At 36.1% G+C, this 23,047-nt stretch overlaps 1 protein-coding gene across 1 annotated transcript; it reads right to left on the bottom strand.

The window, feature by feature from the left end:
• Positions 1-4,326: 4,326 nt before the first annotated feature.
• Positions 4,327-12,524, bottom strand: palmda (palmdelphin a). Its single transcript, XM_053507773.1, has 8 exons — positions 12,450-12,524; positions 12,125-12,205; positions 11,230-11,348; positions 9,158-9,272; positions 8,478-8,502; positions 8,276-8,389; positions 7,124-7,966; positions 4,327-4,971 (listed from the first exon to the last, which is right to left on the bottom strand). Exons 1-8 carry the CDS (start codon positions 12,492-12,494, stop codon positions 4,946-4,948), a joined length of 1,368 nt encoding a protein of 455 aa, XP_053363748.1. The 5' UTR covers positions 12,495-12,524; the 3' UTR covers positions 4,327-4,945.
• Between the last annotated feature and the right edge of the window lie 10,523 nt (positions 12,525-23,047).

Raw genomic sequence — 23,047 nt, 5'->3', positions numbered from 1 at the left:
GAGGAAATGTTAAAAAGCTAGAAGATCTAGAACAGATCTTTTGGTCCAATTTTTTGGTCCAAGTTTTCATTTCTAACTCAAGCTGTGCTGTTTTTTTTTTTCTTCTTTTCATCACCATCCATCCCACACACAAGTGCATATCAGCCCAGCCTGCATAAACACCAAGAGATTTTCATGGACACACACTCACAGTTACTTAGTTTTTCTCTTCTTTCTCAGTTTCCTCCCACAGATCTGCAACATTTGCGCAGCGCCCCCTCCAAAAGCCGCCCACTCTGCCAACCTCCATCTAATGCTGAAGAGTGACTCATGTTGCTGAGGCAGCACACATGTGGCATGAGCTATGGCAAAGTATCATTCTAGGTGTTTCGTGTGTGTTTGTGTGTACTTACCGATGGCTGCATCAAAGGTTGTCTGCTTCAGTCTGGCTCTGCGTTCGATGTGTGAATGAAACGATACACTGATTGAGCGTGTGGGTGTATGCCAATGGCTCATGGCAGTTTCAATGGCAGAAGTGACAATCACACACACACACACACACACACACACACACACACACACACACACACACACACACACACTTGTATTACAATGTTTGTGAGGACCTTATAATGCATTAAAAGAATGCTATGCAAAAATCCCTTATAAAACCTTGCAACACATTTTTCTGAAAAAACTGACCAAATATCCCATATGTTATGACATTCAGCTGTAAGGGAAAAAATAGATTACAAATAAATGTAAAGCTTTTCTTTACATTTAATAAAAACATAAAATGCATCATATACCTAAAAAAAAAAAAAAATACTAACACAATTCTTCCGGTCAGTGTTTCATCTTCTCATTTCCCCTTTGGTGAATGAAGTTTGTTCATTTATTACATTGCCGAGCTGGGTTTTTTACTTGTTTGTGTGTTTTGTTATTTTCCCACAGCATACATATCCAAAGCTTGGATACATTTACTTCTCTTTATTTCTTTTTTTTTTTTTTTACAATTTAAAAAAAAAAGTTTTAGAGTAATAAAGAAGATGTGTGAAAAACTAATAAACATGGAACTATACAGGGAGCAATAAAACAAATGAACGCTGTTTTATGTTTTAAATTCCTTACATTATTCCTGAAGCAGCTTTGTACAGTCTCAACATCTTCTCGACCAGCTCCCTGATGGCTCTTCTTAAAATTCCCAAACAGCTTCTAACATCTTCTAATAAGTAATAAGCAAAAACTGTTCAGGCTTTGTACTCAGACTGCTCATATTAGTGATTTTTGCATTTCTGTAATGTGATGTGGTTAATTTATTGTATGAGTGGTTGTTGTTGTTTATGAAAAACACAGCTAAAGGACAACACTAAAAATAATTAAAATGAGTAAATCCAGACCGGTGGAATGGTAGTGTAGTGGTTAGCACTGTCTCTTGTACCCCCCGTGCTTGGTGGGTTTCCTCCAGGTAATCTGGTTTCCTCCCACAGTCCAAAGATATGTGGATTAGGCTAATTGGTGTTTTCAAATTGCCCGTAGTGTGTGAATGAGTATGTGTGTGTCCTGCAATGGATTGGCAACCTGTCCAGGGTGTACCGCGCCTCATGCCCTAAGTCTTCTGGGATAGGCTCCAGGTCCCTGTGACCCTGAATACAGGATAAAGCGGTATAGGCAATGAGTGAAAGTGTGTAAAAGAGTAAATCCAGGATCTTATTTTCCTAATAAAGGTATATGTATGATGAGAAACTCGAAAGTTAGCTACCTGCCTTTGAAATGTTCATAAACTCCACTGACCACTGTCACAAACACCCACTCACTTATTGTCTATAATGCTTTATCCTGTACACAGGAGGAGACTTAAGGCATGAGGTGGGGTATACCGTGGATGGGGTGCACTCTATTGCGGGCACACACACACACACACACACACACACACACACACACACACACACACACACACACACACACACACACACTACGAGATGTTTGAGAATGCCAGTTAATGCAATCTGCATTTCTTGAAACTGTGGACTGGAGCAGCAAAGTGACAGTGCTAACCACCCATGAAATTAATTAATTATTTATTTAGTTAGTTAATCAATTATATATTTTTAAATTAATATATTAATTAACTAATTAATTTATTTTACAAATTGAATATTAGATCTAGGCCTGTTTATTGATGCAATTTCATTACAAATATAATTTTAGTTACACTGAAACCTCATACAGTATTACAGACTGTCCTGATAATACGGGATTTTCACTCGCCTTATATTAATTGTCATTGTATTTTTAATATCATATGTAATGGACATATATATATATAACATTCTCAGGCACATTGGCTATGACTTCAAATTATTAGGCTTTATTATTAATACTTCCATTAACAAGTACAATCATTTTTTAACCATATAACCAAATAAGAATAATTGTAAATATCTTAATTACAAAAAGGCTTATCTTTTATTTAATCTTAAAAATTGTAAACTTGACTGATCCCATTTTATTGAGAACTGCAAGATGATTGGGACTGACAGGTCATGTCTCTGTTATAACATATGAAGTGCTGGAGTCTAACAGCATTCACCTCAAATCATCTATTATACCAGAGGTGACATAAACAGCTGCTACCAACATAAATGACACACTGATCCTCTCACACACAGAACTGGATTGCTTTCAGCTTTCCAGATGACATTCAGCTATTTACTTTCTCACCTGTTACTTGATTTCCCATTTTAATATTAACATTTCGATTTAAATAAAACAAATGGAAAGCATGAAAACAATTTGTGCTCAATTATTCCAATGAACACAACACTTCATGTAATACGCTGTCTTTTTTTTTTTTTTACACATTCAGATCATTTGTATTCACAATAAGAAAGAATAAAAAGATGGATTTCCTTCATTTTTAAGAGATAAAGTATGTGAATTAAAATCAATTACAGCACCACTGTCTTGCTTTACAGTACTAAGTCTTTTTGACAGAAGGGTTATTCTTATTCAACATAAACAAGGTTTATTAAATTTACAGTATGTCTTAGAAATAGATTAAAAAAATGTTTAGTAAGGGGATAGTACATTTGACAAAGTAACTATTAGTGCCAATTTTGCTTATTAGTCGAAAAAGTGCTGGCTGTTTAATAAGTTGTGATATTTTATACAAATAATATTAATATTGTAAATTCAATTTAAATCTAAAAACATGTAAAAACATTGGATTGTATTAGGGGTCTTGGGACCTTCTCTTTTTATTTCCATCATTCATCCATTTCAATATTTTCTGTAGTGCTTATCAAGTTTAAGGTCAGCCTTAAACATGATAAGCACCACAAAAGGCAAAAGCACACATACACTCACACGTCACATGCATTTTGGGAACTAATCAGTCTACAATATTTGTATGGCAAAATGGTGGCAAAAAGTATTGAGAAAAAAAAATTAACTCAATATTTTAATGATACTGTCAATATGTTAAAAATAATAACAATTAAGATAATAAGAATAATTTATGTTTTTTATGTAAAGAAATTGCTATACACCAATCAAGATTAGGAAGAAGCCCTTTATTCTTTAAAATTAGTTAGATCCGGCTGGGCATAGAATCAAACACCATCTGTAGGACTTACTTGCTGAATCCATGGCTGGTTTGATTTCTTCCTGAAGATTATGTAAGGAAGACGGTTTCCTGTCTGCTCCTGCCTTCTTCACCATTGTCCAACAGTTTTCTATCTGGTTTAAGATCTGGAGATGATCATTGCTCCAGGAGCTGAATACCATGGTCACATAGCAGTTACAATTGTTTTTTAGGTATTACAGTAGCACAACTTGTCAGCCAGATAGGCTAGAACAATAACTACAGGATTACAATCATCTGTTTTGTGCACAGGGGGAACTATAATACACTGTATATTTATATTTTTGAAGTCCCTTATCCAGAGTGAGACATTGTCTCATTATATATCTGAGGGTTAAAGGCTTAGCTCAAGGGACCAACACTTGTAGCTTTGTGGTGCTGTGGTTTGAACCCATGTCCTATTGAAACATAGAAACCAGACTACATGAAACCCACAGCAGGAGAAGAATGCCATGCTTCGAAAAGTTTATTTACTACATTTTATTTACTTGTTTTACATAATTAACAAGGTGGGATAAAACCTGGGAACCTGAAGGATAATCAATAACCCGAGTTACTCTAATTTTAGAGCTATGAAGCGCCATGAGCCCACTCCACCACCATATTGACTTAGGTTAGTTAGGTTCAATACCCAAACTCTGTCTAGGTCACAGTGGGTACAGTACATGCTCCAGGGAAGCTTAGCAGGACAACAAAAAATATAACAGTCCCAAAGCTGCTGCAATTTTATTGTTTTTAGAAACATTTAAGAGCTATATAATATTAGCTTATATGTATCTGGGAATATTATTTAGGTGACAGCCAAGAACACTGGGGGGACGGGGGGAAGGGGGGCAGAAGGTTATTATAAATCACTTCCATTAGAGCATCAGATCACTGCAGCAGAGTTATTTTTGGGTATTATTTTTGGCATAACCGCCTTAGGAAATGTTAAATATGTTTTCGACATTCTGACACACTATGGTTGCTGTTAGTTAGATAATACATAATAAAGTATGTGGTTAATCAATGATTTGAAGCAATTAATTGCACTTTGTTAACTTTTTTTGGGCTTTTTCACTACCTTTTACAATTTGCTAATGACACGTTCCTGGGAGGAATATATTTGAATCATGTCATGGTTTTGTATGAATCTATGACCTCTGGCTCCAAGCGAGAATTATACTGTATCCATATGCAAATGACAGTCAGATGTTCTTGCTCCTTTCACTCCTACTGGATACCTGAAGTTCTTGCAGAGGAGTCTTTTTGATTTTATACTTAAAGATCTTCAGCTTCCTCCGTGAAGCCTTTGAGCTGAGTTCCATCATCTGCCACTTGCTACACCGTTTGGCTGTTCAGAGAAGCTGTGTGTGGGAGAGAAAAGCAATTGATTCATTTCTCCATCAGCTGAAACACTGCGGGGGATTATGGCAAGGCCATGCTACTGAGCTATAAGAATAATACTGTTAGCATCACAACAGACTGAAAGCCTTGCATGACTTGCGTACAGTGAATGTTTTCTGCTTGTGGAAAGCAACTTAAAGCATAGAGGCTGCTTACATAAGGCAGAGAGAATATTGAAATGAAAGGTGTGCGAAATTAACAACCCGTCATTAAGAGCTGTGGGTGAGTGCATGCATATATGAGTATGTGTGTCTGTGCATGTGTGAGTGTGTGAGTATGTGCATGTGTGAGTGTGTGAGTCTGTGTACAGTATGTGTGATTGTGTGTGCATGTGTGTGTGTGTGTGCATGTGTAAGTGTGTGTGTGCATGGTATTTTAGAGTGGCATGTGGGTGTGCATGCTCTATTTAAATATGAAAATCCTGCCATCTACAGAATGAGCCGTGCAATTAGACGACAACACTTCAGACACCTTCTTATAATCTTTTACATCCAAATGGCTAAAAGTCTCTGGGTTTTGCATTAAATTTGATAATCCATTTTTTAATGTATTACAAACAGGCACAACACACACACACACACACACAGAATGAATGCGTATCATTAACACATTTGACAGCAAAAGCAGGAGAGTCTATTGCATTAAATGTGTGTGAGACTGCTCATATCACCACAAATGACAAGCTGCCTTAACTGCACAATATGATGAATTAAAAGATGTTCACATGTAAACTAGGGCAAAAAAGAAAAAAATGAACCAATTTTTCCTTTTACCCAATGTAGTCAATTATGTATAGTACTGTGGGCATTGGTGGCTCAGTGGCCGGCAATGCGAAAGACCCAGGTTCGATTCCCAGTTCCCAAACCCCAGCCACTTGGATGTAGTGCTGGTCCCAAGCCAGTGTAAAATGGGAGGGTTGCATCAGGAAGGGCATCCGGCATAAAACCTGTGTCAGGCTTGTATGTGCGGACCAAGTGTCCGCTGTGGTGACCCCTTGCCAGGAGCAGCCGGAAAACCAAAAACAACCACCAATGTATAGTACTTTGCAAAAGTCTTAGGCACATGCAAATAAATGCTGTAGTAAACAGTCATTAATGAAACAGTCAGTATTTGCTGTGACAATGCTTTAAGCACCATTTAGATTCAGGTACAATTTGTGCAGTTTTATAAGTATGTGTGTAATGGAAGGAAGCTTTAAAAGGAAGTTTTACTAAGTATCCTGCAGAATCACACACAGTTCTGAGGACTTTAACTGCTGCACATGTTTTTTTTACTGCATGCAAAATCCAGCAGTTTCCATTATTTTGTCTAAAAAGTGATCAACTATATAATATGCTGCTTGTTTTCTGGTTTACAAATGTTTTTTTCTAAAATTGGAATATTTGTGGTGGAATACTGAAATTAGAACTGCTTTTTGTACTCACAATAATAAAATCATAAAATCAAATAAAAAATGACCTAAAACAACATTTTTACTAAAAACACATTTTTTGCACAGTACAATATAGTATGCTTTTTATTTATTTTCCCCCCTAATTTAAGTTTCATTTTATATAAAATTTTAACAAGTTTTCTAACAAGTAAGGAAAAGCCTTCAGTTAATTTTAAACTAGTGTAATGTCTCTTGTGTCTTCGATGCAGCCCACATACATAAATGATGAAATCATTGAGTTGTGTAAGAGCATGATTTTTAAATTGTAAACCACATTTTCTGTGAGTCAGAACCATGTCGCTGACATTTCCAAAATGCTTTGCTCATTTTTTATGGCTCTCCATTAAGACTAAATGCTTGTGAAATTTCCAATGGCAAAGTCAGGTCTTCTCACATTATGTGTACTGTACTGTACAGGTCTTCTCACATTATGTGTACTGTACATACCTACACATAACTTCTTGTTAAGTTATATGTTGTGATTGTGTCAATAAAAAAACTTGTTAAGCCAGAGTAGAAAGTAATTTAGCACACAGAGGAAGCAGTTGTGTTGCGTAGGCCATGCAGAGAAGCTTGCTCAGGAGATCAGCTGCACAAAAGAGTTAGTGAAAGAAAAGTTCTACAGTGCTACATAAGCATGCAGCAGTATTTTAGTCTTGCTTTTTCGGAGGCTTTTCTACCTGTAGATGAGTCCTCACATGGCAGATGAGTGTATGCATTGTTGGTATTGCAGTTCTTGAGTAAATTAATTTGTCTTTTTTGTAATGAAGGTGCACTGGTTAGGGCTTCTTCTTCACCATCTCCTATGATCACAAGTTCTGCCTGAATGGAACCATCGTAGCTCTGTGCATCTTCTTCAGCTTTCTGAAATCCCATGAAGATCATGGTGACAGGTTCATTTGAAGGCAACGCGTTAAGGACACTAAGTTTAGGGTCATCTCTATTGGACAAAGGAGATATATGATTCACAACAGAGTCCACATGCTGACTTTGATGTGTTCTTTGTATCACTTGGGGGTCGTAAAACTGCTGTGGGTAACTTCTCGCTTTCCTTCCATATATATCATAGCTTTTATCATTGTTGTCATGATAATAGTCATGTTGGTCACTGTAATGATGGAACATGTAATCAGGTCCATGAATTTCTTGGTAGGGATAGTGAACACCACTGTGACTATACTCTAGCTCTGGCCATTCACTTAGATCCATGTTATAAAGTTCTGAGCAGGGGCTATTCTGGTAGTTCTCGCTACACAGAGGCTCATTTTGAGGGTGAGATTTTTTCCTTTTCTCTGTGGCCTGTTTGAGAAGCTCCTCCACCTCTTTAGAGCTGAGCTCATCCACTCCATTGGATTCTGGTTGATCCATAGCAGTATGCAAGGCATAAACAGACTTACGACCATCATCGTACACCTTGATGCCATGCTGCTTTAATTCCGGGGCCGGGACTGTGCATGTGGAGAGGACACGGCTCTCGCCAGTGCGCAGGTCCTTCTGCACGTTGATCTCCATGGCGAATAAAGCTGGGGGTGTAAGAAAAAGGGATGCAAGCGTCAAGAGTGAGATGGTAGAAAGTGATAAGCTTTGTTGATCACAAGTTTCTTCACATACATACATACATATTTCTAAATAATAATTATCTCTAGTACTACTTGAACAATCATCTAGTTCTTCAATAAAGTGATCAAGTCAAACGAAAATATTTTACAAATACACCATACATCTACTGCACCATTTTCACCAAGCAACATATCTAACCAAATCATCAACAAACAAAACAACCATCCAACCAATTAAATAACAATTCAGTCAACCAAACAAACTATTATTACCAGGTTTCTTTTGATCACTTTTAGTTCCTGGATCCACATTTGGCTGTTTCCTTCTGTTTAAAGGTGTATGAGATTTTTGAGTATCCAAAATTCCCGAACAAACATGAAGAGGTTCTGCAAATAGCACAACAAATCAGTGTCACCAACAAGTGCAAAATTGTTTAAAAAAAGCCTAGTGTGTAATAACAAACAACTCCTTTACCTGACTTGAAATTTTCATTTGCTGCCTGTAAGTAAATTCAAAATGTGATATTATAAAATGAGCTCCTACAATCACATTTGACACAATAAATGCTAAATAACGAAATTTAAAAAACACTGATCATCTAAAACATTAAAATCATTAATTAGCATGATTACGCAAGCCGTTTGGGGTTGTGCTGTGGTATCTGGTACCAGTACATTGGCAACGGAGCCACTGAGTGCTGTGGGTTGAGGGATGGGGCTCGCTGTGGATAAGACTTTTTTGACTGGAGCATCCCTTGAGTGTTTAAAAGGATTATGATCTGGGGACTTTGGAGCTCATTGCCTGCTGGGCCCCATATGCTGTGGTGCACTGCTGCTTATCTATCATGGCCAGCATTTAATTTTTTTTTGCAGTTTCTGCTGCATTGGCTTTTCTGTTGGACTGGACCAGATGGGCTGGACTTTGATCCCCATCAGCATGGATGACTCTTGTTGGTGCCTGTGATCCTCTCACAACCTTCACCACTCAGTTTATCAATGTTGCTCAGTTCATCTGGCAGTGGTGTTAATGTTATAGCTTATCTGTGTAATCTACGAATTTTAACATTCAAAATGTTCTACTTTTTCTATTATGTTCATTTGTTTTTTTTATATACTTCTGAATGTCTTAAAGTAGAAAATACATTACAAAAATACCTTAATAATGTCCTCTGTGGACTTCTCAATGGCTTTCAGCCTGTTCAGGATGAGCCCTTCATTTGTGGAGATGTTGAGCTCTTCCCTTTCCAAAGCTTCAATTTCTTTTTCTATCCTACAGAACACAGTGGGCATATGACATAATTGAGTTTGCATGAATGGATGACTGACTATAGCTCTCAATACATCCCCTCTTGGCACCCACAGACTACAGCTGCTCTCTGGTACAGAATCCAGACACGGTTCAGTGCCAGTCAGTCACACTGTTGGCACTGATTCCTTTAAATCACACAACCTTCACCACTCTGCCATTTACTAACGATGAGGAATAAGATGGAGGTGGCAAGAGGGTATTGCAAGTCACTAAGCGTCATGTGCAAAAATATTTGCCAACGATCTGTGTGTTCACTTTGAGAAATATGGATGGCACATAGTCATTGTCTGTCTCAGTAATTTCACAAATTCATCACAAGTAAGACAGACACCAGGATTGCCAACGAGAGTGCAAGAGCTTGTATATGAACCTATTATAGCTTGCTGCATCACACTGTTGCATCTCTGTTGCGTCATGCTTCATTCTTATTCTCTGGCGTGAAACCAGGAAATGGGTAGGGGCAAAAGTCTGGAACTAAATGTAGTTATCTAAATGCCACTACAACTGCCCTACAAAGTGCCTTACTGTTACGACTCTAAAGGTCAATCCTTTTTTTTTGGTAGAGACACCAAAGCATCATAGATGTGGAACAAATAGAGGTGAACAAATGAAACCTCATTTAAATTTGCATGTGGATGCATTTAAAATCAAGTTATATAAAGTTGAGCTTTTCAATCCGTTAACAAGTAAAAAAGTTACTATCCTAAATGTATTGGTATTTACATAATTAGAAAGTATCTTTACAGCAGAAACTTCTTACGATATAACTAAGCAGAAGAAAACCTTGGCAGGAACAAAGACTTTGGCTGGTTTTAAAAATACTGAGTTATTTTAATATCAGATATCTTTGGAATCAGTACACTTGAGGTAAAAGAGATTGTTCAGGAGTCAATTAAGTAATGCAGAGAAGGGACTTGTACAGCATGCCCAGAATAGTCACAGAAGCTTCTGGGTCTCAGGCTGCCAGAAACAAGATCCCTTTAATATTGAGACTTTTTGGAATTTTAATTGTTCCTGTATGAAAAATATTAATTTCTGTCATGTCTTTTAAAGTATTTGACAAATTGATATGTTTCATCTGGCAACAATCATTTTAACTCTAACTGATGTTGTGAGGAGCTTCTTATTTCTTAATGCCGGAAGCCATATCCCCTGCTTTTTTTTTTAAACGATGGCACTCTGTTTCAGAAGGGTCAAGCTATTTTGTTTGAACTTCGTGGAAGAAATGTGGTTTGGAAAAAAGAAAACATGAATAACCATGATCAGAGATCAATTAAATGTTTGGGTAAGAACATAGCTATGTTTAATAGTGAAGGTAAGAACATTTCCACATATGTACAGTACACAGTTCAACAAGAATTTACCAATTTTACCAATTTAGGATTGGTACAAAACAGCTACTGTAAGTGACCATACAGTAAGAAAAACACTTGTTAGTAAGACTGATTGAGAAAACAAAAACTAGTGTTTGTTAACTTGAATGAATCCAGATTGGGCTTATACTAGACTGATAGATTTGCGAATGAAGCGAAGCACCCATGATGTATAGTGTCCACAGTACTAGTCTCTAAAGGTAGTGTTATGACCTGGGATTGCTTTATTTGATCAGGTATAGGTTCAGCAAATTTGGCAATAAAAATAAACCTTAACCCCACTGAAAGTGCTGTAGATGATTTTAGGGAGCAGTTAGACTCTCTCATCAATACAAAATCTCAGCAAAATTTTATTGCAACTCTGGATAGGAATAATTGTTGTGCCATTGCATAAGGTTGCTGAAACAGTGCCATAGTAAATGCACACTGTATATAGCAAAGCTAAATGTGGTCCAGCAAAATATTAAAGTATATAACTTTTAGTTTTGTCCAGGCAGTCTAATTGATGTATGTATTGATACCTAAACACTTGCACATCTACATACCGATGAATGTTGCTCTGTAGTGCTCTGGTCTGCTGGGTAACGTCTTGAGCTTTCTGCTCCTTTTGGGCAGCTCCAGCACTCGTGCCACCCATAAGCCATAGATCTCTTGCTGATTTTTTCTATGACAAAGTTAAATTCAATTAAATTTTATTTAAATATCGCTTTTAACAATAAACATTAAGGGAAAGTTTTACAGGGAAAAAATTCTTAAGTGTAGGCTTTCTAAAGAACTTTTTTGAGAAAGAAAAACGTGCAGGCTGATGATTAGTTACTGGTGATGCTGAATGTTGCATAAAAAACCTTAAAAAAAAACACGCAAAAAGATATAAAAGATTCTTCGGCAATTTGCAGCCTGTCATTATTTTCTGAAATTAAATTTGAATTTAAGGATTATTAAGGGTTATTAAAGCATTTGTTGCTGTGTCTTTAATTTAATCTACATTATTTAATTTACTTTATTGTAAATTAGTCTGGGCTCAAGACTTTTGCACAGTATTGTAAATAAAAAGAAATGAGCAAGCCCGGGGTGACAGCACCAAGGAAAAGCTTCCTGAAACAAATATAAGGAAGACACTTTGAGACTCGAAAGTCATCATCTAGGTGACACCAGATAGTACAAGCATGAATAAATCCCTTCTATAGCTGGTAATATTTTCCTCTTATAACTGCAACAGAATATAGTTAAAATGTTATATATTGTATTTGATGCCACGTTTTTTCTAAAAAGTTTTTATTTAAAGAAATATATTAGATTTATTTTATTAATAATGGGCCAAATAATATTTGTCAAGATTGTGATCTATCACAATCTTGATCTATCCTCACTCATCCTATACTGTATTTCCACCCTATGATAAAAAAAAAAATACCATAAATAAAAAGAGATAAAATTCACCTTCAGCTGCTGAAGTTTCAGTTTTTCCTTGTCGATTTCCAGCCTTTTTAAAGCAATATTCTCCTGGACTTTCCGTTTATTCTGCAGACAGATGTTCATGTACAAGTATAGGATTAATTATAAAGTTTCAATACCATGAAAATTAATAGAATTAGATTTGTCACATAGAGACTCAAAAACAAGCAAAGACTTAATATTAAACAAGGTTGTAGTACATACAAGCAAATCAAGATGACTATACTTTAAACTACATTTGCAATAAAATAAAAATAATCTGTTGCCTAATATTCACAAAGTTCATTTTAATGGAAAAAGACTATATTACCGTAATGGCTTGAAGTCTTTCCTTTAAAAGTTCTGCCTCTTCCATCGTGACTCTAGACAATAAATAAAATAAAAATTAAATTATGATTATAAAATCAAATCAAATGATTTCATCCAGATATATTAACAACAGATACACAACTCGATAATATTTTTTAAATGAAGTTTGGAGCCTGACTAATAAATGTCGATGAGTGCTGAGTGAATGTGGATGTGGACATGGTGAGCTGAAAGTGATATGGATCATCTGAAGATCTATTAGGAAATCAGCAGACTCATGCCACTCTCTTCCTAACTGTGATGCCAGGAATAGCACGAGCGGTGGCTCTGACCCACACACATGGACTCCAGAAATAATCTGCCTGACAGGATTTTGTCATCACAGACAGTCATCATTCAGTGCTCTTCTAAATCAGCGCCGTGGAAGAGTGGAGATCTGTGCGTTTCACATACACTACAGACATTAGATATGAAAAAGAAATGAAGTCGATATTCTATTTTCAATACAATATGGGTTTCACATGCTATATCATTCCAAAATAAAGACTATTCAAACAACCAGTGGAGCCACAGTGTATAGTTTTACTGAAGCACATTCTCTGGCCCATGATAATGGGTAATTTCTGAATCGAGGGTTATTTTTATATTGAACACTTTGGGAATTCCAGATGATGGGCTCACACAAAATTGAAAAGGCTTGCTCTGGATTAGATTTTGAATCTGTTTCCTGAAGAATAGACATGTTTATCCAGGTTTAATATCAAATGCCTTTTTCTCAGGGACTGTAAGTAAGATCAGGAGTTTGGTGTACATTATCATTGTTCTACATATTAACATAAATCTACGAGTTAGTAATATATGTATACATAATGTCAGTAATTGAAGCAACAGTTTGTATTTTACAGAGCAGGAGCTTGTTTTTAAACATTATACAGAGCCAAACACCAGATAAGCAAATCTAGCAGGGATTACAAAATATTTTTATGCAGTTTGAATAAATATTATGATTTCTATTTGGTTTCTATTATATTATATTATATTATATTATATTATATTATATTATATTATATTATATTATATTATATTATATTATATTACATTATATGTAGATGTTACATTCCTGTGCGAAAATGGTTTTTCATGCATGTGTTTTTTGCAGTGTGGAAAAGTTGGATCACACCGACAAAATCCTTCAATGCTGTGCTGAACACCTGCCCACTCCAGTAAAAACCAGGCCAAATAATAACATATGTACTAGAATTTAGCCCAATTACACATACTGAACTTTATTTCACTAAAATTAGCCTATTCTTTTAAACAAAATAATTTATAATTAATATAAATATAAATATTATTGTTATCGTTATTACAATAAAAATACGATTATAATTAAATACAACAACAACAACAATAATAATAATAATAATAGTAATAATAATAATAATTCAATTAAAAAGTACTATAGTTAAAGGTACTGACCCTCTTTCTTTTACCAGTAAATAAAAAAGTCTGTTATCACATAAAAAAACAAACAAATTACATTTATCAATTATCATAAATTAATATTAAATTAAAACTTATTTGAACAATGGACATCTTGAATCTTTTTTTCGTTTAGGATGATGGGAAAAGGTCCCTCGCGTCAGTTAAACTCCACAAGTTATAAATAGAAAGCAATATTTTTGTTAATTTATCTTTTGCCGATCAGATCTGATCAGAGGGTCAGTACCTTTAACCAAAAATCAAACCTTGAGTTTTGAGAAGCATAGTATTATCAGCTAAAACATAAAATTACTTTGAAATAATTGTGACAACTAAAACATCCATGAATACTTGAAATGATAAGAAAAGAAATAAGCGAAAGGAAAGTCCCGCTCATACCCAGCTGCTTGAACACAAGTTTTTTCCAGCGGGACCCACTCCTAGACAGTCACACACCCGTGAGAATAAGTATGCGAACCCCTCCTGTTTCCTGCATTCCCAGAGGCCCAAATCAGAGTCTAGGAATAGATAGCAGACCACCCGGAGCTACAGACCCACCCTTCCCCACTGTAACACTGACTTATACACTGTGATAACTGACAACAGGTGACATCACCAACTTGACTTAATTTTCTAAGCAAAATGAACAAGCAGAACTTAGTGCCAATGGCATTGATGGGGTGCCTTTACTGGCTGTACTGTAAGTGTTGCCCTAATCAGTTTAAATTCTGGCTATAATGATAATTTAAAATAAATGTAATTATATATATATATATATATATATATATATATATATATATATATATATATATATATATATATATATATATATATCAACCAACTCAAACGCCCCCTTAAAGAACTGCCCTTAAATGTTCTTTATTATAAGGTGGAGATTATGACATATGGACTGTTAGCAATGTGGCCTCACACTTCTAGTCCATTTTCTTTAGTTAGTTGCTGTAGGGAGGAAGTTTCCTAAATCTAATCTGCACTAATCTGCTCAACAGTGACTTAAGCACAAAATCTCCTGTGGCATCTGCTGCGATATAGAAACTACACAAACACTGGGATACACACAGCTATTGTACTACACACAGGCATTAACATAAACTGCTGCCAGTGTTTTAGCAGATATGCGCTAATTGCTCTCACATATTTACAAATGTCAATCATACAGTTTATTAATGCAAATCGGTGCATTAAAAACAGTAACAGAACAATTAAGTGTATTTACTTACTATAATTGTTAAAAAAAATGCTGCAAAATTTAAACACATTTAAATTCAATTCATTTGCTAAGACATTTTGAGACCAAAAAAAAGTTTGGAGATCCATTTAAATAGTTTTCCCATTTTTAGCATTGTGAGGATACCAGGCAGTGTCGTCCACTGGATCATGATTCATTAGACATTTAAACAGTTTAATACCTGAGTGAGAATGACACTCACTTCAACACATGAGTGTCATTCAATCCATCAGGACAGCTTCCAGGAACTTGCTTTGCACACTTTGTGACATTAACAGATTAGTTAACACCTAGCTGTTAAACAAGCCAGGAAAAAAAAACATCTCTGACCCCTCGCACTGAGGCCACCACATATTTGACCTCATCTCTCATCTCTCTCACTTCAGAGGAGGTTATGCCAAAGCCACCAGACACAAAAAAATGCTTCTTTCCAAATGGAGCCAGACTCACGCATGCCATTGTGTTTTGTGTTCAAGACGAAACAACTATTGTATGTGCAATATTCTATCTGTGTAGTCTTCCCGTCTGTGAATTATGCCTAAATGTGCATATAAATGTAATGTTTCATTTCACAATGAGTTTCCGATAAATAATTCAAATTGATTTAAAATATGATTTAATTCAGTTTGATTCAGTAAATAGTGAATTATTTCGGAAAACCATACAGTACATTCCACACAGAAAATATTATTTAATATACTATAACTTGAATAAAGCAATAAATCTATAAGTAAGAAATCTTGCACAATGTTATTTTACAGTGTGTAATGTCTATAACTACAGCAAGATGTAAAGATTTAAATTATTTGCGATATCTTAGTGACCAATAAAGCATTATTCAATTCAATTCCATACTAGGAGTGCTTGCATTGGTGTTTTCCAATATACAAGAAAGAAAGAATTGTATTTATAATTAAGAAACTTGTACAAAGCTAATTGATATACTGTATAGTTGAATTCATTGTATTGTTAGTTATAAACCTATAATGTAATAAAAATATATGTATTAATACCCAACTATATTTATAAGTAGTCCCAAATCCAGTGTGACATTATTCAAAACAATTTAATAAAGTACACTTATAGCAGAAGAATGCAACTATGTTATAGAAAGAGCACACACACACACACACACACACACACACACACACACTTACCAAGCAGGTCTTCCGAGGGTAAACTGCTCAGACTGCTACGCTACAGCCACTTTAAGGGTGCATGCAGGTGCTGTGGGTGGAGCCAATGACTGACATCACTCTGCGCCAATCAGATGAGAGTGTGTTCAAATAGTCCTGAAACTGGCTGTAAATGCATTTCATATGTTTAAGCATTATATCTATGATGTAATTATTTATCTTTCTGTGTGCTTTCTACAAAATTCTAAGGTACATTGTAACAAATAATTTTTGGAATTTGCTGTGTTTACATTAACTTTAACTTTAATACGTAACTTTAATACTTTAATAAAGTGTAATATTACTGTACAAATCAATTACAAAATTTAATTGTTAAATTTAAAGGTGTAAAAACACTCACTCATTCTCTATAGTATATCATTTATCCTGTACAGGGTCATGGGAGGCCTGGAGCTTATGCCAGGGGACTTGGGGCACAAGGCGGGATATCCCCTGGCAGGGTGCCAGTCTATCACAGGGCACAAGCCTACACACACTCACTCTACTGTACACTATGGATAATTTGGAAATTTTAAGCCTAATCTGCATGTGTGGAAGGAAACCAGAGTACCTGAAGGACCTCAAGGACCCAAACCCTCAACCCTGGAGATGCGAGGACACAGCACCAACCACTACCCCACCGTGCCATCAGAGTAAAAATAAATCAAACATAATTGCACCTAATGATTATGCCCAAATTGTGAGAATATTCAAATGTTGGCATTTCATTGGCTTTACACAATGACAATAAAGTTGAATCTAATCTTATCTAATCTGATCTGATCTAATCTAATCTAATCTCTATTTAAATTAAAAGGATTATTTTCGTGAAATCAGCGTTTCCCCTTTCCTCAAACCTGTGATGCGTCCCTATCAGAGACACGGAGTCTCCACGTTGAACTCTAAAATGAACTCATGCACTCTGCATGTGCTTCTGTGGGGGAAAAAAAAACAGAGTCGCAGATCATCTTGACAGATGGCAGCTCGCACACTCCGGTCAGGTGTCCTGTAGTTATTTACAGGGCCTATGAAAAACGGGTGCATGTTAGAATGCAACATTCCTGCTACAGTCTCTAATGAAAGAGGAGACGTAGCCTAGAAATTGGGTGGCACTTGAAACTTCTCAGACAATTTAAAGGGCTAAAGTCAATACAATCAGATTTGAATGTGGGTGGAAGTTGTTGATGATTTGTGCAAATAAAAAAGGTTTTTCTTGTACATTGGTCAAAACTCGCACTATCAACGATATCTTTGTTTCATATATTGGAGGCCGCCACAAGCCGCCACAATCCTAAACAAACAGAAATGAAAGCATGACATGACATGGCTTACTCCAAAAAAAAAAAAAAAAAAAAAACTTTAAAGATGTACAGTATGGACAGATTCATGTATGTTTATTCTTCCTGTGGGAAATTTAAAACCAGTTTGTCTCATATATTCCCAAACCATGGAGCTAATAGCATGCAATATGTGAAGCACTATGAGATAAAAAACGAGTCATTGAGCAAACATATCTGCAGTAGTCCAAGTAGTCAATATATAATTATATTGTCCGAACATTACTTAAAACTCACTCTTTCAATGATATCTTTACGTTTTATCCATTGGAGGACCCAAAACCAGTCTCATGAAATTTTCATTCTGTATATTTGTTTGCATGTACGTATGTCTGTCCAGCCAGATTATGTCACAGCTTCATGGAAAACTGACTGGACAGAATTAATGAAACTTTTGCAGTACTTAGTAGATATCTGCCTAAAGTTTAACCTACACCATAAGTAAAATCGACAAGTGAGTAAAAGTGATGTTATGAACTGTTATGTGTCGGATTTAAAAATATACTTTAAAATAAGATACTAATAAGCTACTTGCTCAATGTACAGTAAAGGAACACCTGCACTGATAGATATTAATCTGAGATATTTATATTGATATATTTTACTGGGTTTAGCTAGTATTTTCACAGCTAAATAACAGTGGTGAAAAGGTTTCTTCAACTTCAGTGTATGTAATTTTATATATGTAATAGGTTTGTGAGCTTTTACAGTGTGACTGTCTACAGAGTCTACTAAATATTCTAACTGAAATTATTCTCATTATTTTTTAGGTAACTTTTCTCATGATTATTATTCTGACCTTGCACTTCCTGAAGGTTATTTTCTCCCCAACATGGTGGTAAAATAAGAAGCTTTTTGTTCAAACCTGAACTTTTAGGTTCAACTGTAACACACCCTGCTCCTTCTCATCAACCACACACATGGTAGGGATCCAAATACCATGTCCATACCTGTACCATGCCCTGATGCAAGGCCTTATCAATGAAAAATGGCTAAGCTAAATATTTTAAGAAATGCCAGCACCAACCTAAATCAAATGATCTAATGAAGTTGTTATTTTAAGGGTTTTTATTAGTGTATTTAGATGTAATGAGCCAGGAATAGCTCAGTGGTTAAGGCATTGGACTACGGTTCGGAAGATCCCAGGCTCAAACCCCAGAACCACCAAGTTGCCACTGTTGGGCCCTTGAGCAAGGCCCTTAACCCTCAACTGCTTAGATGTGTTATGAGATAAAAAATAAAAAAAGTAAGTCGCTCTGGATAAGAGCGTCTGCTAAATGCCTAAATGTGAGAGAGAGAAATTGCTGTTGTTTTGGCTTTGTGAGTTTTAAAAGTTAATATAGCCATTTTAAAAAGCAATGTAATCTGTGAACTGGCTGTTGTAACGATATAATTAAGGATTAATAAAGTAGTTAAAAAAGTGGTATCTATCTATCTATCTATCTATCTATCTATCTATCTATCTATCTATCTATCTATCTATCTATCTATCTACCTATACAGACATACAGACAGAGTTTTAAATCTGTAGGAATATTGTTTCATGTAAAGGGGAACACCTTTAATTTTTAAAGCATCAACATCAACACTGTCCGACACTCAAACTTTGAGCCACTAGTGCTAAACTCAGGAGAAGTTATGTCGTGGCATAATTTGATCTTAAAGTAATTTTTTTTTGCCTACATCATTGTCAGATTATTCTTCACATGCTTGAATTCACTCATATAATGTACACACAAGTATATTCTGCATTGTGCATCAGGTTCTGTGCTGAACACTCCATATGCTGTAACTACAGTATACCAACTCTTAATTGATATAAACAGTGTCATACTGTATGTTTAAGCACATAGCATAAATTATGAGTATAAACCAGTGCCATGAGTGTAGTTTACCTTTTTATCTCTCAAGCTATCTGTTCCATGATGGCATTTTACACCAATGTACTAAAGTTATAGGTGTTTACATCATTTATAACACTTCTGTGAAGCAGATAATGCAGTATCTATGAGCCATATGCTGTGCTGATGTAAGATCTTAAAATGTATTTATCTAACAAAACTTCTCACAAAAGAACATCTCACAAATGCTGACATGAACTGGAAGAGCCTAAAGACATAGCCACATTTTTAAAGCCAGTCTGCCTACTAAACTCAAGTTCTGTGCTGATGTGATCAGCATGGACACAGTGAGTTAGCAGCTTGATATTAACTTATCTGGCACTGACAGATTAATCGTGGCAGTTGAATTTGTGACCCCTTGCCGAGAAAAACTCGTGTGAGACCGTCTGTGCTTCATTTTGGACTGCCTGCTTCATGCCTGAAACTCCGGCCTCCCTGGAACTCCTTTAATAGCCCAAACATGTGAAAATGACTTGAAGAGGGGTCAGGGCTTAACGGGAGGTATGGCATTAACACTCAGTCTAGCTGCTGTAATGTGCAAGTGGTGAATGATTGTGTGTACAGTTCCCACACAGCACTAACCACTACCCCACCGTGTCTCTTCAGCAAGTTGGCAACAAATTATCTGTCTTTTTTTAAGGATCATGTGATCTTTTCAGTAAATGATCGTGGAATAATCAGGGCTACCTCAGCTGGGATCATCATTCACTGATGTTTGGGCTTTTTAAAAACCTTTTGCAACATATAAATGTTCTACTGCAAGTTTACATGTAAACTTTTTCTGTACTCTCAATTTTAGCTCATACAAAGACATCCTATAAAATCGTGTGAGAACAACTGGTTTTCTGTGGTCATGTAGCCTCTTCCAGTTCTCATTGTCACCTGGTTCTTTGTTATAAAATTCCCAGCTTCCTCTTTTGTTATGAATACGGTTTTGTCTGGTTTGCTTGTCTGCTTAGTGGTTAATCATATAACCTCATATAACATGTTTGGGTCACCGAGGTTGAGGGTTCAAATCTAGCAAATGGTCTGTATGGTATTTGTAGTGCTTGTTGGGTACCCAAGATCCCTTTCACAGTCGAAAGACATATTTAAGACTTGATTGTCATTTTCCAATTGCTCACAGTGTGTGTGTGCGTGTGTGTGTTTGTGCCCTCCAGTGGGTTGGCACCCCGTGTAGAGTGTCCCCTGCCTAGTGACCTAGGTTCCCTGGGTTTAAGGCCCTACACAAGATATGTGGTACAGGAAATGGATGGATGGATTTGTTATGTCTGTGATTTGCTCCTGGCTAAGTAACCGTATCTGTGATGTTACATGGGTAGAGTCCCTGGGCATGTTCCCTGAGGTGTGTGTGTGTGTGTTTGTGTGTGTGTTGTTCAAAAATATTTACCAAAGATGAATATACTAGTTTTTTTTTTTTTAGATTTGCATTACATTTACATCATTTGCTTACATTTTTAATTCATTATACATCTGATCAGTTGAAGTATAAGGCCCTTGCTCAAGAGCCCAACAGTGGCAACATGGTGGTGCTGGGGTTTGAACCTGGGACCTTCCAATCAGTAGGCCAACAACTTAATCACTGAGTTACCCTACTATTATTATTACCTTCAGGGAAAAGCAGTTAAGTCAATAGATCAAATTACAGAGTTATTGATTTTTAGACTAAAATATATTGTGGGCTATACCTGTCATACTTCTGGATTAGCTGTAAACTGATTTTAATAAAATAATATGTCATAATCATTTCCCAGTTTACTTATATTAGTTGTACTATAACACTTAAACACAAATACGAAAAAAAAGAACCACAAAAATTGAAAAATAAAAAGAGAACCCAATGGTAAAATAAATGTTAAGTAGTAATTTTGTTTAGAGAATGATGCTTTATAAGGTCTGCCAGCAGATGGCACTGCACCTCACCATGGCTGATGCAAAAACCATTTTAGGGAGTGTAGACTAGCAGTTTACCCATCAAGCAGTGTGCCAACTTACTGAAGGACAATGAGCCCTAAATTAATTTCCTGTTATCAAAAATAACAAAAAGTTATTTGTCAATTCAGCTTTCAGCTCACACTGATTTACAGGACCGGTCACTTAAAACGTGGTTTCACTCTTTACTGGGGGAAGAAAGGTGTTTCTTACACATGGTGCATGTGGTGAACTGATGGGATTTATTATAATCTACAGGTTTGGTGTAAATAAAAAAAAAATTAATGGTTTAACAGATATCCAGTCCATTTTACCATATGCAGTGAAGCTACTTCACCAAAACTCATACATACATTCACACGTCTAGTGAGACACAAACCCACTGACACACATTAGTGTCTGAGAGGTATTCAAGCAAGCATACACACACCTGTCAGTATACACACACACACTGGAGTGAATATGTTTAATACATTATTCACAGAGAATTAAATAATGCACAGAAGAATGTGTGTGTGTGTGTGTGTGTGTGTGTGTGTTTAAAGCTCAATCTGCAGTAGACAAATCTGCAATGCGCTCTGAGCCGTGCTGAGAATCGACTGAATGGCGCGACGCTCCAGTTGCTGCGGTGGCATGGTTGCCATGGTGAATTTCTAGTGCCCTCCTCAGTGTGTCAAGCAGCTAACCATGAACATGCTCGATGAAAAAGAAAAAAAATAGCCAGAAATGCTAGGGGGGAAAGGCTGATGGTAGAGAAGCATTCTTTTGTGCTTTTTTTTGTGTGTGAAAGCTTTCTCTGTCTATCTGTGCCTATAAGCATTACAGAAAGCTTTGAGAGATTGGAGATAAATCATAACTGAAATACTGGCATGAAATTGATTTTAAAACAGATTTCGCTAGCCTCAGCTCCTCCTAAAGAAGCACTGTTTTGGAGGTGTTGTATATCTGTGTACTGTATAAAGAATCCCGTATCAGAAATATTCAATTCAATTCAATTCAATTTTATTTATATAGCGCTTTTAACAATGGTCATTGTCCCAAAGCAGCTTCACAAAAAAAAAAAAAAAATTAAAGATTTTTTTTTTTTTTTTTTAGAAAAGAAAAGAAAAGAAAATATTTGGAAGTGTGTATGTGTGAGAAAAATGTGTCTAGATCATAATGAAATGAATGAATGATGAATGAAATGTCTCTAATGAACAAGCCAAGGGTGACGGCGACAGTGGCAAGGTAAAACTCCCTGAGATGGCAATAGGAAGAAACCTTGAGAGGAAACAGACTCAACAGGGATCCCATCCTCATCTGGGTGATAACAGATAGAAATAACATCAAGTGTGTTGTGCAGGTGAAAGTTCAATATAACAGAAGTTGTGTAGATTCAGTTCAGCAGTAAGTGCAGAGGGCAGATGGGGTCTGGATCACTAGAAGCACAGGAGCAGGATGTGTAGCTCCAGCCATCATAAAGCAGAATCCAGCTGGAGCTGGTCCTTCTCTGGATGCCTTAGAAACCTCGCAGGGTTGGCCTT

Source organism: Clarias gariepinus, chromosome 11 (assembly GCF_024256425.1).
Source record: "Clarias gariepinus isolate MV-2021 ecotype Netherlands chromosome 11, CGAR_prim_01v2, whole genome shotgun sequence".
Taxonomy (NCBI): domain Eukaryota; kingdom Metazoa; phylum Chordata; class Actinopteri; order Siluriformes; family Clariidae; genus Clarias; species Clarias gariepinus.
Note: the sequence above shows the minus strand (reverse complement) of the source record. Positions and strands in the feature narration are given on the sequence as shown.

Coding starts and splice junctions, on each gene's coding strand:
- palmda (XM_053507773.1), bottom strand. CDS start 12,494: ATGGAAGAGGCAGAACTTTTAAAGGAAAGACTTCAAGCCATTACG. Junction 11,349..12,124: donor TGAAACTTCAGCAGCTGAAG/GTGAATTTTATC, acceptor ACTTTGTCATAG/AAAAAATCAGCAAGAGATCT. Junction 8,503..9,157: donor CCACAGAGGACATTATTAAG/GTATTTTTGTAA, acceptor ATTTACTTACAG/GCAGCAAATGAAAATTTCAA.